General features: G+C 34.2%; 2 protein-coding genes across 3 annotated transcripts in view; one reads left to right on the top strand and one right to left on the bottom strand.

The window, feature by feature from the left end:
• Positions 1–3,447, bottom strand: part of LOC114348726 (uncharacterized) — a 45,809-nt gene extending 42,362 nt beyond the window's left edge. Inside the window, exon 1 of the mRNA XM_028299233.2 lies at positions 3,304–3,447. Coding sequence (XP_028155034.2) covers positions 3,304–3,355 — 52 coding nt within the window. The 5' untranslated portion in view covers positions 3,356–3,447. The remainder of the gene's footprint in view (positions 1–3,303) is intronic.
• The window catches only part of LOC114348778 (uncharacterized), an 882,222-nt gene that overhangs the window by 486,727 nt on the left and 379,031 nt on the right, over positions 1–16,464 (top strand). The gene's annotated exons all lie outside the window — the stretch shown is intronic.

Raw genomic sequence — 16,464 nt, 5'->3', positions numbered from 1 at the left:
TCTGTTTTTGACCTTTCTTCCCACTATAAAACTTATAACTCTAAGCATATATAGAAAAGGCCCAAGAAGTTGTTTGAGGACAAATTCGTCGCTTCAGAAGAAGAATGACGCAACCGCAAAATGCAAAATTCTTAAGCAGAGCAAAAAAACAATTTTTGATATCAAAATCATAGAGTATGATAAAAATTAGCCATTTACCACACCGTGGTCAGGACCCCGAGATATAAGCGTTTTTTGGGGTGTGCCGCTTGTATGTGAAGTAACATAACTTTTTTCCTATTATATATTTTGATTTAAAATTTTCCAAAAAACTTCTTCATGAACTATATTTTATTCTTGTGTTGGTTAAAATTATAAACTAAAAAGTTTGTCACTCAACTTTTTTAAGTAAACATGAAACTAACTAAATATGATGACAAAATGTTAATAAATTAACAACTTCTTTTTTAATATGTTCAAACATTTTGGACAAATTTCATTGTTATCTACATACTTCAAAGATGACACAGTAAATTTTTTAAAAGGAAATATTTACAGCGACCAAAGATACAGCGAGGTAAATTTGAAAAATCATCAAAATTGATTTTTGGCATTTTTGTATAAAATTTATTTTTTTAACATGTTCCACCAACTCTAGATAAAAATAAACTTCATATTCGGATTCAGCGACCTCGAAAACATAAAAATAGATCAAAATTGATCATTCACCTTAAATTTTATTTTCGTGGTTGGCATAACGGTTAATGCCGCTCGTCTAATATATAGTTCTGAAGCTATTTTCTTGTGGCATTTTTATAATCAAGTATATTCAAATGGGAAATAAGCCACAATTTTACCTAAAAATGATTTTATTAACGTTTCGACGCCCAAGTCGGGTGTCGATGTCAAAATACAAAAAAATATTTTTTTTATATATTTTTATAATAAAATTTTTTTGTATTTTGACAACGACACCCGACTTGGGCGTCGAAACGTTAATAAAATCATTTTTAGGTAAAATTGTGGCTTATTTCCCATTTGAATATACTTGTCTAATATATAGATAGAAAAGCATTATTTTTCTACGAGAATTCGAGAATCTCGTCAAGTTTGAAGCGCTGTAAAACCTAGATAATAAATAAAATTAAACAACTTTATAGTGAAAATTGTTTATTGAAAAATCCTCTACAAAATCGCTATGATGTTATTTTATTGTGAAATGAACGTAAAAAAAGTTATAACTTCCAAAATAAATTTCTTACAAAATTTTCTCTTATTTTTGTTTATAACTTTTTTGTTGGTTACTTTACGATAAAAAGTAATAGACACAAAATTATATAAAATTTAATTTGCTTCATTTTATGTGAAATTAAATTTTCTGTAGGGTGGCTAGTTTACGAGATACAGCGCGAAAGCCCTTTTCACCACTTTTTCCAAGATGGCGGCCGGGGGACAAGGGCCCCAACCCCAAAAACTTGAACTTAAGCTTCTATTGAACCCCCCTACACTTTAAAAAAATAAAATTGACTCCTCTAAGAAATGCACACTAAATGTAACATTTCAGTGGACTAAACATTAAAATCGTGTTTTTATTATTTTAATTCGACATTTTGCTGGACACACGCTGGATTTAGACCAATTTTGCAAAAATCCAGCTGGATTGAAAATGCTGCTGGATTGCAATACCTAGCTGTGAGTTATGACCACTGAAAAAAGAATACTGGCAACGCTCAGAGCAACGAAAATGGATTTTTGGAGAAAATCAACAGGAAGATCTAGAAGGGAAAGGATTACCAACAAACGCATTAGAGAAATAATGGGAACACAACGAACAATCACAGATGACTTATCAACAAAACAACTTGTATGATTCGGACATATACAAAAGTGTGGATGAACAACGAATATCAAAGGAAATACTAAAATGGCAACCAGAAGGAAAGAGAAAACGAGGTGGACCGAGCAAAAGTTGGAGCGAAGGAATGGACAAAAAACTGAGAGAAAGAGACATAGAAGAGGACCTATGGAACAACCGGACGAAGTGGCGATTGGAAATCGGAAAACGGCGGAAAACGTTATACTGGGTGTAACGAAAATACAGGTCATAAATTTAATCGCATATTCTGGGACCAAAAATAGTTTGATTGAACCTAACTTGCCTTAGTACAAATGTGCATATAAAAAAAGTTACAATCCTTTGAAGTTACAAAATAAAAATCGATTTTTTCCAATATATCGAAAACTATTAAAGATTTTTTATTGAAAATGGACATATGGCATTCTTATGACAGTAGCATCTTAACAAAAAATTATAGTCAAATTTGGACACCCTATATAAATTTTATGGGGGTTTAGTTCCTTTAAACCCCCCCAAACTTTTGTGTACGTTCCAATTAAATTATTATTGTAGTACCATTACTTAAACACAATATTTTTAAAACTTTTTTGGCTCTTAGTACTTTTTCGAAAATTCAGTTTTTATCGAGATATTTTGAATATTTTTCAAATCCACCACATATTTGTATATGGTTAAGTACGATTATGGAGACTTGGTAATAATATGAAAGCTTATGTATGATTTACATTTTTAGGTATATTTTGAACCATATTAAAAAAGAAGCCATATCTCGATAAAAGTTGCCTTCTCGAAAAAATACAAAGAGGCAAAAAGTTTTAAAAACATTTTGTTTAACTAATGGTATTGAAGCGTACACAAACATTTGGGGGGTTTAAAGGAACAAAACCCCCATAAAATTTTTATGTACACATATTAAAAAAGAAGCCACAACTCGATAAAAAATGCATTATCGAAAAAATACTAAGAGCCAAAAAAGTTTTAAAAATATTGAATTTAACTAATGGTACCACAATAATAATTTAATTGGAACGTACAGAAAAGTTTGGGGAGGTTTAAGGGCACAAAACCCCCATAAAATTGTTATGGGAAGCACAAATTTCACTATAATTTTTCTTTAAGATTCTCCTGCCATAATAATGAAACATATCCATTTTTAATAAAAAATCTCTAATAGTTTTCGATATATTCGAAAAAATCGATTTTCATTTTGTAAATTCAAAGGGCTATAACTTTTTTTATGTGCATATTTGTACTAAGGTAAGTTAGGTTCATTCGAACTATTTTTGGTCCTAGAATATGTGATTTAATTTATGACCTGTATTTTTGTTACACCCTGTATACCGACATGTAGAAGTAGTAGTGTAGATATAATGATAACAACTATTTTTTGCTCTTCTCCTCTATTTAATGAGGATTTAACCTCAAGAATAGAAAGGAAAAAAATATATTACAAAAGTGATTTTTACCTGCAATGAAAAGCAGCAAAATGGCGTAAACCATATACATTGGTAACGACATTGTTGGAAATGAATACCAATATATTAAGTACAGTTTCTATTTATAGTATTTTTTACTTTGTTAATTATTTTTAATTGTTTTTTAAAAATTAAATAAACTAATAAAAATAAGTAACAAATAGTCGTTATATGAAAATGTTTGATAAATAATTAAAAAACAAGGCCCTTTGAATAACTAATTAACTATAATTAACGTATAATTGGATGGATACTTTCTAGGTCTGGATCCCGTGTATGAAAAAAAAGTTGATTAATAGCAAGCTGAAAATTTGTTAATAGCTTAAGGGTGTCTAGTCGGATAAACATTGATATATGGGAACACTGGAACAGGGGCAGTTTTAATTGTGGAACAGGTTAAAAATTTGGAACGGCCAGACCACGAAAACGGCTCATTTATTTTGTCCGACAGAATAGACTTAAACTCTCCGAACTTTCTTCTTCTTCTTCCTTTTTTTTTGGGTTTCGATTTTTTTTTTAATCATTTACCCAGTACATGTTATTGGTTATGCGCGTCTTGCTCAAGGCAATGCACAACCAGGTGTCCTGTCAACTTCAGATCTATTTTTTTTTTGGTCCTATGTGTTCCTTGTCCTTCTTCTTGTTTTTCTGTAGATAGAGGGGGAAAAGTGTTACAACATTTAAGGTTAACTTAAGACTTTTCTCGTTTGGGGGTAGCTTCCAAACATTTTCACATAGGTTTAGGGCTGGCTACCTTCGGTTAGGATTAAGGATTTTAAGGATACAAATATAATTTTTGACATTTTAGGAGATTCCCTGTATTTTCTGAAGTATTTATTTATTGTTATTGTTATTATTATTATTTTTTGAAAATTCTATAGATCTACTTGAAAAAATTTGATAAATTTATTGATTATCTTAATAACTTTATTCGAGGGTTTATATAAAATGCTCTGTAAAGATATTGGACTGTCTATTCCAGCTTTTATTAGTTCTAGATACAAATCCATATCTTTATGTTTATTTATGGGGCACTCAAAGATGATGTGTACCAATGTTCCCATAGTACCGCATTCGCATATCGGTGTTTCCGTTTTGCCTATTTTGTGGAGATAACAAGGAGTTTTGCAATGTCCACTTCGTAAACGATTAAGGTTAGTAATATTGTTCCTACCCAAATATCCACATTTGTTATACCAAGGTTTTATAGGGAAACTATCCTGCAGTCCATAATAGTCCGGATATTTACCTTTAATTTGGGAATACCAGTTATTGTAAAATTGAGTCAAGATGTTCTTTTTTGTAACACAAAAGATATCTGTGCTGATGTTTTTTACATCATATGGTACTCTTAATTCTCTCCCAATATTGGCCAAGCTATCTGCCACCTCGTTGCCTTTAATCCCCTGATGTCCCGGTACCCATTCTAATCCTATTGAAAATCCCATATTATTTGCATCTACCAGTAGTTTTTTGGTCATTATAGTTACATAATCCATTTGGTCCCATTTGTGACTAGATATTTTGGATAAGGCACTTTTTGAATCTACAAAGATCACTGCTTTCATGATTTCCTTTTCAATACATACCGACATGGCTTTGTATACCGCTATTATTTCAGTTGTGCAGATTTGTGTGTAGTTATGGAGTCGTGACGAATATTTATAATTGATGCTTGGGATGTAAATTCCAAATCCCGATTGATTTGTTTGTGGGTCTATTGATCCATCTGTATATACGTGGGTATGATTATTATATATTCCACCATATTTAGCTATGAACCTTTCGTTCGATTCAATTTCATATTTTTCAAATTCTAGACTTTTAATTGTAATGGGGTATAGAAGAGTTTTTCTTTCTACCTCATATATAGGATTGATTTTATATCTAATTATGTTTTTTGTTTTTTTGAGTATATTTGTATATGCTAGTGAGTAATCTGGTATGACCTTGTTCCTCCAGAATCTATTGTTTGCATTTATTGCTTCGTTTAGCTTATTTAGACTCTTTACTATGATATTGTTTTTTCCCGGCATTTGTTTGAGTATATATTTATGTGCTAGTATCTCCTTTCTAACTTGTAACGTTGTTACTGAACATTCTGCTTGCAATATTAAGATGGGTGTAGAACGTAGACAACCCGTTACGATTCTCAAGGCAACATTCTGTACTTGTTCCAACCTCATCATCAAACTTTTACTGCAGGGGTTTAAAAGATTGGCTGCGTAATCTAAATGAGATCTAACTATTCCTTTGTATAAACTCAAAAGAATGTTCGGGTCAGCTCCCCATTTTGTACCACAAATTGCTCTCATGACATTTATTCCTTTGTTTGCTTTAGTTATCATGTCGTTAATTTGAATTGTCATATTCAAATTGCACTGTAAATGAAATCCCAGATACTTTATTTCATTTTTCCATGGAATTTCCATATTTTGATATATCAAATGTGGGAAGTTATAAGCCTGACTTCTTTTTCTAAATATTATTGCTTTTGATTTGTGTGCTGAAATTTTAAAGTTGTGTTTCTCAAACCACTCCTGTAAATTTATTATATGGGTATTTAAGGAATTAATTAGCTTGTATATATCAGATCCTTGCACCAGAATTACAAAATCATCTGCATATTGAAAACACTCCATCTCATGGTTTATTAAATCATGTAGGGATCTAGTATAGAGATTGAATAATATTGGACTGAGTGGAGACCCTTGAGGCAATCCAGTGGATGCTTGCATTGGGCCTAATATATTATTTGATTTGTCTTTAACGTAGATATTTCTGTTGAGCAAAAATTGCAAGATCAAGTTTGCATAAGTTATTGGGATGTCATACTTTAATAAGTATTTATATAGCAAATATATATTGACTTTATCATATGCCCTACTAATATCCAAAAAAATTCCAATTGTATTTAAATTTTTACTAAATCCAGTTCTAATATAATTAATTGTTAAAGCTAAGTTATCGTTGCACCCTTTGTTTCTTCTGAAACCTAACTGCTTAGGGCTTAGTATCGATTTTTTTTCCGTTATTTGTTCTATTCTTAATTTAATTATATTTTGCAAAATTTTGCCTACACATGACTCTAGAGCTATGTTTCTATAATTATCCTCACATAAAGGGTCTCTATTGGGTTTTAAAAAGGGAATGACAAGGGTGTTTTTCCATTCTTGTGGAAAACCTGTGTTTCTTTTAACTATTTGATTAAATATTTTTGACAATACATCTAGCGCCACCAGGGGAAGTCTGTTTATCATGCTATATGTTACAAGATCTAAGCCAGTAGCCTTATCCTTTTTATTTATGACACTTATTATTTCTTGCCTTGAAATGTCCTCCACATCCTCGTTAGTTAGGGTAACCGTGAACTCAGGATCTGTTATGTCAATTGCCAAATTATTTAATATGTTCTGAGCTATGTTTTTGTTGGGAAGTTTAGCAGGGATTACAGCATTTTGATATGATGTGGAGAATAGCTTAACTGTTCGCCATATTTCAGATAGAGGAGTGTCCCTTGTCAATCCATTGCAAAAGCTTTTGAAGCTATTTCTTTTTTTTGTTTTAAATATTTTTTTACTGTATGCAAATATTTTTTTGATTTCAATATAATTTTCATTGCTTGCTTCTTCCTTATATTTTTTAATTTTTTCTTTTCTTGTTTTTATTAAATTAGAGCATTCCTTATCCCACCAGGGAGGGCTTTTCTTTTTTCTTATAGATTTTTCTGTTTTCGAGAGAGGTATTTCCTCATCACTCACCATTTCCATAATTTGTGTAAATGAATTATAGTCTTCACACCCATTCTTCATCAAGTCTTCTATTTTTGAAGCATAATTCTCCCAATTGACATTCTTTGTATTTCTTTTATGACTTTTTTGTGTTACTATATTTTCATTTACAATTGCGATTTTGCAAGAAGTTGGAAAATGATCACTGCCTCCAGAATCCTCTAACACATCCCATTGGCATATATTTGCAATTTCCGAGGAAATTAGTGTTAGGTCTACCGCTGAGGCATTCTGTCCAGGTAGGGTAATCCGCGTGGGTCTCCCATCATTGCAGCAAACTAGATCCAAATCCTCTAAGGATTCAGCAATTATTCTTCCATTAACATTAACAGACACTTGACTTCCCCAAAGTGCATTATGTGCATTCATATCCCCCATTAAAATTTTATTTCCCCTGATTTTATTTATGCGTCCAACCCAACTATTTAAATTTATTTTTGCCCTAGGATGGATATAAATGTTAATAACTGTAATGTCCCAATCTATTATTTTTGTTGCTAAAATTTGAATTTTACTAACATTATTATTATACCTATATACTATTTTGTGATCCAGACTATTATGAACCACAGTAGCTAGGCCACCATAACCATCCCCTCGATCCAACCTATGTATTTCATATCCTCTTAGATAGAAGTGATGATTATTTTTTAGCCAAGTTTCATTTAATAGAATTAATTTGGGTCTATGTTCGCTTATGAAATATTTCAGACTGTTATAGTTACTGCTTAAACTTTTTATGTTCCATTGGATAATAAGTGGATTCTTGATATCCATCTAAATCTAGCAACTTTTGGTTCGATGAGCTTTCATGTATAAATAGCTGGTTCAAGTAATTGATTATATGTTCCTTATGTTTCCAATCTAGTTTTTTTAATATCGCATTCAGTGTTTTTTCTGTGTCCCTCTCTAGTTGCTCTGTACGGGAACATCCAGGAGTCTCATTGTTTACTGCACGAGCTCTCTCTTCGCTTCTCCCATTTGGAGATAATAAATATTGATTGTGTACTTCTTTATTGTATGTCTTATTTGTTTCATTAGCCTTTCTTTTATTTTTGTTTGAGTTATTCTCAATTTTTCTACTAAACAGGTGTTCCGGGTTACTCTTTACATTTTCTATCCATCGCATATTGATGGGAATTGTCTCTAAATTATTTGTTTGAGTTTTATGTAATGTTGGGAATTCCTCCTGGCTCATTCTGAATATATTATTCTCTTGCGATTTTCTAGTAGAAACATAAGGAAATCTCTCGCATGCCTCGTAGTATGAAAGATTGTCCAGAGACATGACAGCCTTAATATTCCGCTGTCTCACATACTCTGGACACTCCTCATAGGTACTTATATGAAAGCTGCTATTACAATGTAAACATTTCATCGAACAATCCCCTTCATGTATTTTTTCCGCGCAGTTTTTGCATTTTTCTCCCCCTCTACAAAGATTTTTTGTGTGTCCAAAAAGAAAACACCGATAACATTGAACCACTGGTATCATGTATGGTTTTACCCTAAAAGGGATCCCATATATATTCACTTCCTTCGGGATTACTTTTCCCGAAAAGGTAAATGCGACCGTTTCTGTATCAATATATTTCTCCGTGTCATATTTAGACTTCCGTTTAAATCGTCTTATTTCTAGTACTTTAATGTTGACCGAAGCCAATCCCGAAAATTTGATTAGATCTGCATCCGATATACTAGTATCTACATTATTAACGACTCCCCTACATGTTACGTTATTTGCCGGAATAAACAATTCATATCCATCATTTCTGACCCCGTCATTTAAAACAAATTTATTAGCATCCTCCCATTTCTTGAAAGCAACGTTAATTCGGTTTTTTCCTTTTTTGCTAAGTTTAAGTACATTCTCGATTTTTTTGTCATTTATGTATTTTGCTAATTTCAAAAAACTATAATTACCGACGTTATCGCCTTTTGACTCCATAAATACCTCAAAGGGACCAGTATCAGTGTACTGATAATAGAAATGTTTTTTTCCTTTTTTTATTTCATTGTTATTATTAGTGATTGAATTAGCATTGCTATCAAGTAATGGTGTATTATTTAAACTACTATTATTTTCAGTGTTTTCTATATTATCTAACATCTCCTCATCACCGGGGGGGTTAGCCCCCCCCGTAGAGTCCCCCATAATTAACCGTGTAATGCAAAGCTGTCTCTTTTTTACCTAACTAGATAATGTATAATTTATTTTATTCAAAGAAAGTACAGGAAATTTAGGAATTCAACAGATAGGAAATTTGTTAGTTACCTCTATTATGTAGTTCCTATTTTGTTTTTGCCGCCTGCGTTTTTTTGAATTATCACTTCCACACTGAACTGTCACACAACCGAACGTTACGAAAGCTCATACAGAAGTCCAACTCTCCGAACAGAGATTAAACTCTCATGCCAAAATCAGACTGCTATTTATCACCAAATGCGCGTTTTAATGAGAGGAACATGCAGAATATATCAAATGACAGGAATTATGACAGGTGATAAATAGCAGTCTGATTTTTGCATGAAAGTTTAATCTCTGCTCGGAGAGTTTAAGTTTATTTTGTCGGACAGAATAAATGTGCCGTTTTCGTGGTCTGACCGTTCCAAATTTTTAACCTGTTCCACAATTAAAACTGCCCCTGTTCCAGTGTTCCCATATATCAAAGTTTATCCGACCAGACACCCTTAAGCTATTAACAAATTTTCAGCTTGCTATTAATCAACTTTTTTTTCATACGCGGGATCCAGACCTATTCGATAATTTGATAGATAAGGGTTTTCTAAACTTAAATAAACAAAAAACAATAAGTAATAAGTTTTTTATATAAACTTAAGTTATAAGTATAAGAATTTTAATAAGCAATTAAAAAACAAGGCGTTTTGTATCCATCCAATTAACGTATAAGTGGATGGATATTTTCGATAACCACCACGAAAACTAGATATTTTTAGAATATTTTCATCCATGTCTATATCTATTGTTATTCCTCTTTTTAGTCCTATTTTGGCTGTTTTATAGGTTGTATTATAGGGTTGATGGCAGTTAAAACATCTCGCTTGCCTTGCATGTTGTTGAGTTTGTTTTTTGCTGCCTATTCTCTGTTTCTAGTCAGCAGCCACTATGAATCAGTCGCTGCATGTGTTCTAGTATTAGTCCACCAAGGGTTTTTCATTTCCTGGTATCATCCATATCTAGGAATCATTCCCCTATCCTCCGCCTGGCGAGATGCCCGATGGGGGACTAGTACTCTTCCTTTTCTAACGGACTTCTTCTTCTTCTTCTTAACTCAGGCGAGACTCGTTAGTTTCTGGCACTTGGTCATAGGAACTTTGTACCAAACCATGTTCTTCTCTTTGAACTTTAATGTATCCTGTGACCTCAACGAAGGCCAACAGTGTTCTTATTGGTAGTTTTAGGATCTCTCCTGGTTCAAATCTCATTTGTATATTCAGGAAAACAAAGAGGTGATGTTGGGAGCCTTTCTCGACATAGAGGGAGCCTTCAACAACAAACACCTCATTCGATGCTATCACAAAGGCCATCCGTCTGAAAGGAGTGGAAAAAATAAGCTGCAGGTGCATAGAATGCATGCTTAAAAGCCGCGTGGTATATTCAACACTAATGGGCGAGACCATGTCAGCACGGATTGCCGGAGGATGCCCACAGGGATGTGTATTATCTCCGTTAGTGTAGAATCTGGTTATGAACGGACTGATTGGAACGCTCAACAGGAAAACATATAATGTCCTGGGCTATGCAGATGATTTTGCCATTCTGGCACAGGACAAGTTCAATACAACGGTCAGGGATAATATGCAACAGACCCTGACGAGTATCAAAATGGACAAGTGAGGTAGGATTGTCCGTAAGCCCTCACAAATCCCAAATAGTAGTCTTCACGAGAAGAAGAAAGTTAGAGGGAATCGGCCTGTGAGTAGGTAAAATATCTCGGAGTCATAAAGACTCAAGGCTTACGTGGAATCAACACCTAGAACAAATAACCAAATGAACGATGGCCACTTTAATGGTAACCAGACGCACACATGGCAGAACGTGGGGACTTAAACCGGACATGATGTATTGGATATACAACATGATGGTAAAGCCCACAATAACGTATGCAGCGTTGGTCTGGTGGCCAGAGGTGCAGCAGAGAAATACTATAGAGAAGTTGAGTAAGATACAAGGGCTTGTCTGTCTCAGCATAACAGGTGAAATGAGAGGCACACCAACTGCAGCAATAAAAGCCTTACTAGACCATTCTCTCTTACACATCATAGTGAAGGGCGAGGCAAGGATATGGTTACATAGACTGCAGGGAAATTAAAGCAAAACTGCAGTGGGCAAAGGACACTGCAGCATCAAAGATATATTATGCGGGGATCCGATATGGAAGATGATAACAGATCATTCTATCCGAAAATATGAAATAGAAATACCTTTCCAGGTGGAAATACACTCCAGAGAGGTATGGGAAGATTCTTTCAGACATCTGGAGTATGAGGACCACACCTGGTATACAGGTGGGTCCAATACAGAAGATAGTTCGGGATCGGGAGTATAGAGTGAGGATAGAAACTACATATAATGGTTCCATCCCACTAGGAGAATACACCTCTGTATTTCAGGCAGAGTTTTATGCAATCCTGCACTGTGCACGGATAAACAGATTGAGGACTTATACTAATACGAAAATCAATATCTGTTCAAACAGCTAAGCGGTCTTGAGGGCGTTAAAGAACCCAAGGATAACCTCAAAGCTTGTATGGGAATGTCGCGAAGAACTTGACACCCTGGTGGAACATAATGAGGTAAAACTCGTTTGTGCCGCCCGGATATCAAGGGATCGCTGGTAATGAGGAAACTGATGAACTTGCTAGACGAGGATCAGCAACAAGATACTTCGGTCCAGAACAGGCAATGGGAGTGCCCAAAAGCACAATCAGAGACCGATTAAGAGGCTGGATACGAAGACAGAACAAAGAATACTGGGAAGAAATTCCCACGCAAAAGCATGCGAAGAGATTTATACCTCAGATATGTGCAAAAAGAGCTGCAGAACGGTTCAAAATGAACAGGAATCAGCTAAGAATGACTACAGGTTTCTTAACTGGACACTTTCTAGCAAAAGGGCACCTACACACGATGGGACTACATATATAACGTAGATCTCAGTTTCAGGCTACGCAATAGAGACACCGAGACAGTCAGACATTTATTGTGCGATTGCGAGGCTCTGTACCGCAAGAGACAACCAGTATATGGAGACTGCAGACCAATTCCGACAGTATATGGCACTAACCCAATGGACCTTTACAGGATAGTGAAGGGCACTACTATATTGGATTGGGTGTCATGAGAGCAAATGGAAGAAAGCACAATAAGCTTAAAAGCTGCAGTGCGACCGGGGTGCATGCACAAACGGCTTCCAGGAAGGAAAAAAACCCGTATGCATGCTAATGTTTTTTTTATTCAATGTTTATTAGGCAATCTGTTATAATATATAAAAATAGGCAGATTTTATCTGTGATATAATGACATGAAGAGATTGTGACCAGCGCCACACAACTCTATTGTAACAATATTAATGTATGTGCGGTAAATCAAATGGTGTCTGTCCCTTTAACCGTTTTGTTTCCTGACTGTTATCTAACAAATTAACTGCAAGCACTTTCGCGTGGCTTTCAAGACGTACGATGTATTTTGTACTATCACTCCACTATCACTTCACTGACGGTTTTCGTTTCCAGATCATTGTAAATATCCCTGTTAGTAACAAACCACCCATATTAAGGTTTACAATGTTTTTATATAATTTTTGACAATAAGGGTTAGTTTACGCCCCTAAAAGTAATCAACGCCCCATTATTTAACTAATAAAAACGAAATGTTGACCATATTAAAATCTAAAATGTTATGTTATAATTTTTTACAATAATTAGGGGTAGTTATCACCCTTAAAAAACCAAAAGCGTACAACGGCTCAATAAAGAAAATTAACTAGAGGGTAAAATGAGCCTAATCTATTTTTTGTTCAAATCGATGCTGGACGAAAAAATTGCGAGATTTTGCAATTTTTTCAGCTTCATTTCCTGGCCTATACGTTCAAATCATGATAAGTAGTTAAAACGGTCGAAACAAAGAGACGCGCTGTCAACAAAAAAGCACGTGAGATTATACTCGTATAATCAACATTTACTGAATCGATCCAGGAATAGTCAACTCAAACTAGTAAAAGTTGAATTAAATTTTTCAAATCAACTTTTACTGCTCGTTTTAGTTGGAGTTGACTCGAACTAGGAAAAGTCAACTCTAACTGAGAATCAACTTGAACTTCTATAACATATATAGTTCCTCTGGTAAGTCCTTTTTTAGTTTATACAACAGTCCTTAATGCCAAACTTTATCAAAAGCCTGGTTAACATCGAGGAATGTTGCTGAACATTAACTTTTTTCGTCAAATGTTTTATTTATAACGTTGACCACTCTGTGAACTTGTTCGAGGGTACCATGCTCTTTCCTAAAGCCAAATTGGTGGTCGGGTGCGTATCATATTTCTATCTGTTAGTTTTTTTAGAGGCCCTTTTTCTATTATTTTTCCATGATTTTAGACATTACTGGCAATAAACTAATTGGTCGATATGAAGTGGGCGCATTTGGAGGTTTTCCTGATTTTTGTATACGATAATTTCCGCAATTTTCCATTTGATTGGGAAGTGTTTTAGCTTTAATACCGCATTACATACTTGAGTTAGCATTTTAATGGCTTTGGGAGGTAGATTTTTAATTAACTCACCTGTGATTATGTCGCAGCCAGGTGCTTTCTTTTTGTTTGATTATTGTTGATTATGTTTTGAACTTCTTTGGGTGATACTTGTAGTGTGTTTTCTCCTGTCGGGGTTTGGTTCTGTAGAAAATTGTAGATTTCTTGATCGTTATTCTTTCCAGCAGCTGGATGCCAATGGTGAATATAAAATTCTTAATTGTATGTCAAAAATGTATGGCAATAACTACCTCTTAAATTCCACCAAATTTCATTTGCATATCTCAACCGATTTTAGACAAATAAATAAATCGTCAGTTTGTAAAACAAATTTCAACACCCCGTATCTCCAAAATAAATCATTTGCGGCCATATATTTATAAAGTAAAATTTTAAAATAAACGAGAACTTAAGGAAAGTCAAAGAAGATAGTGCGAAAGCTCTGACTGTTGACCAAAAATGGGGAAAAATTCAACATGCCTTAGTATCAGTTGGAAAAGAAACACTCAAACCACTTGGAGAAAAAACAAAATCTTGGATGACAGTAGAAATTCTTGAACTTATGGAAGAACGAAGAAAACATAAAACAAAAGACCCGAATAAATACAAAGAAATTCAGAGAAACATCAGAAATAAAATTCGAGAGGCAAAAGAGAAGTGGCTCTCCGACAGATGCAAAGAAATAGAAGACCTGGATAAAAAGTATGACAGCTTTAATTTACACAAAAAAATCAAAGAAATGACAGGTTCTAGAAAAAGCACAAGAACGAATACCCTTAAAAATGATAAAGGGGATATTATTACTGACGTGAAGGACAGATTGTGTCAATGGACCAATTACATCCAACAACTCTTTAATGATGAAAGAGGAGAACTGTCATTAGAAATCACAGAGGATACCGGACCACCAATATTAAGAGACGAAGTCATCTATGCCATTAAAAACACGAAAGATGATGTGCCCATCGAATTATTAAAACTTATTTATGACGATTGTATTGATGTAATGGTTGAACTCTTTAATCTAATATATCAGACTGCCACAATTCCCAAACAATGGCTGCAATCGACCTTTGTAGCAATTCCCAAAAAGTCAAGTGCAATAACCTGCTCGGATCACAGAACAATATCTTTAATGAATCACACACTTAAAATATTTTTGCAAATAATACACAGTAGAATTGTTAAAACTCTCCAATATGAAATCAGTGACACACAATTTGGCTTTAGAAATGGTATGAGCACACGAGATGCTTTGTTCGGCTTGAATGTGCTGGCCCAGAGATGCATGGACATGAATCAGGATATGTACTTATGTTTTGTAGACTTTGAAAAGGCACTTGATAAAGTTCAACGTAAAAAGCTTGTAGATATATTAAAAAGCAAAAATATTGACAGTCGTGACATGAAAATTATATCTAATATATATTGGAATCAAACTGCCAAGATAAGAGTTGACAACCAGGGCACCCAAGATATCAAAATACAGAGAGGAGTCCGTCAGGGTTGCGTGCTGTCTCCACTATTTTTCAATGTCTACAGTGAAGCGGTATTTCAAGAAGCGCTCTCAAATTCAATAGAAGGTATATCTATCAATGGAGAAGTTTTGAACAACTTACGTTTTGCAGACGATCCAGTAATAATAACAGATAACAACAATGATTTACAGAACGTAATGCAACGCCTTAATGAACGCTGTCATGAGTACGGACTGAAGATGAATTTAAAGAAAACTAAATGCATGATCATAACTAAATCAGCACACGTAAACTTCCAATTAACTATTGAAGATACTGTGATTGAGAGTGTGGATAACTACAAATACTTAGGAACATGGATAACATCAAATGTAGACCAAACCAAAGAAATTAAAACACGTATTGAAATAGCACGTGCATCATTCATTAAACTTAAAAAGTTTCTTTGTTGTCGGGATATAAGGTTAGAACTACGCCTAAGGATGCTTCGATGTTACGTGTTCTCTACTCTTCTTTATGGCTTGGAAGCGTGGACGTTGAAACAAGTCCATTTGAATAAGTTGGCCGCCTTTGAATTTTGGTGTTACAGAAGAATCCTACGAATATCATGGATTCAAAGAATGTCGAACGTGGAAGTAACTAGAAGGATAGGAAATCAACCGGAAATAATACTAACTATCAAAAGACGAAAACTTGAGTACTTGGGACATGTGATGAGAGGGCAAAAATACTCATTATTACAACTTATTATGCAAGGCAAAATCCGAGGAAAGCGAAATGTGGGAAGACGAAGAACATCCTGGCTTAAGAACTTACGGGAATGGTTCGAATGCAGTAGTGCAGAGATATTTAGAGCGGCAGTCAACAGGGTCCGCATTGCCATGATGATTTCCAACCTTAGATAGAAGATGGAACTTAAAGAAGAAGATTTATAAAGTAAGCTGTCATTTTCTTTTCAGGTACAATAATTATCCCTTAAAGTTTGCCGCATTGATGAAAAACATGGTTATTTTATAAAATACCTAACTTTTTTATTATCCAACATAAGCAATTGAATCAAAGAACACAATGTTAAGAAAATATAAGGCTATAGTGTAGTGTTAATTTCAGTAT

The sequence above is a fragment of the Diabrotica virgifera genome, chromosome 7 (genome assembly GCF_917563875.1).
Source record: "Diabrotica virgifera virgifera chromosome 7, PGI_DIABVI_V3a".
In the NCBI taxonomy this organism is placed as follows: Eukaryota; Metazoa; Arthropoda; class Insecta; order Coleoptera; family Chrysomelidae; genus Diabrotica; species Diabrotica virgifera.
This window is presented reverse-complemented; position numbering and strand designations above follow the sequence as displayed.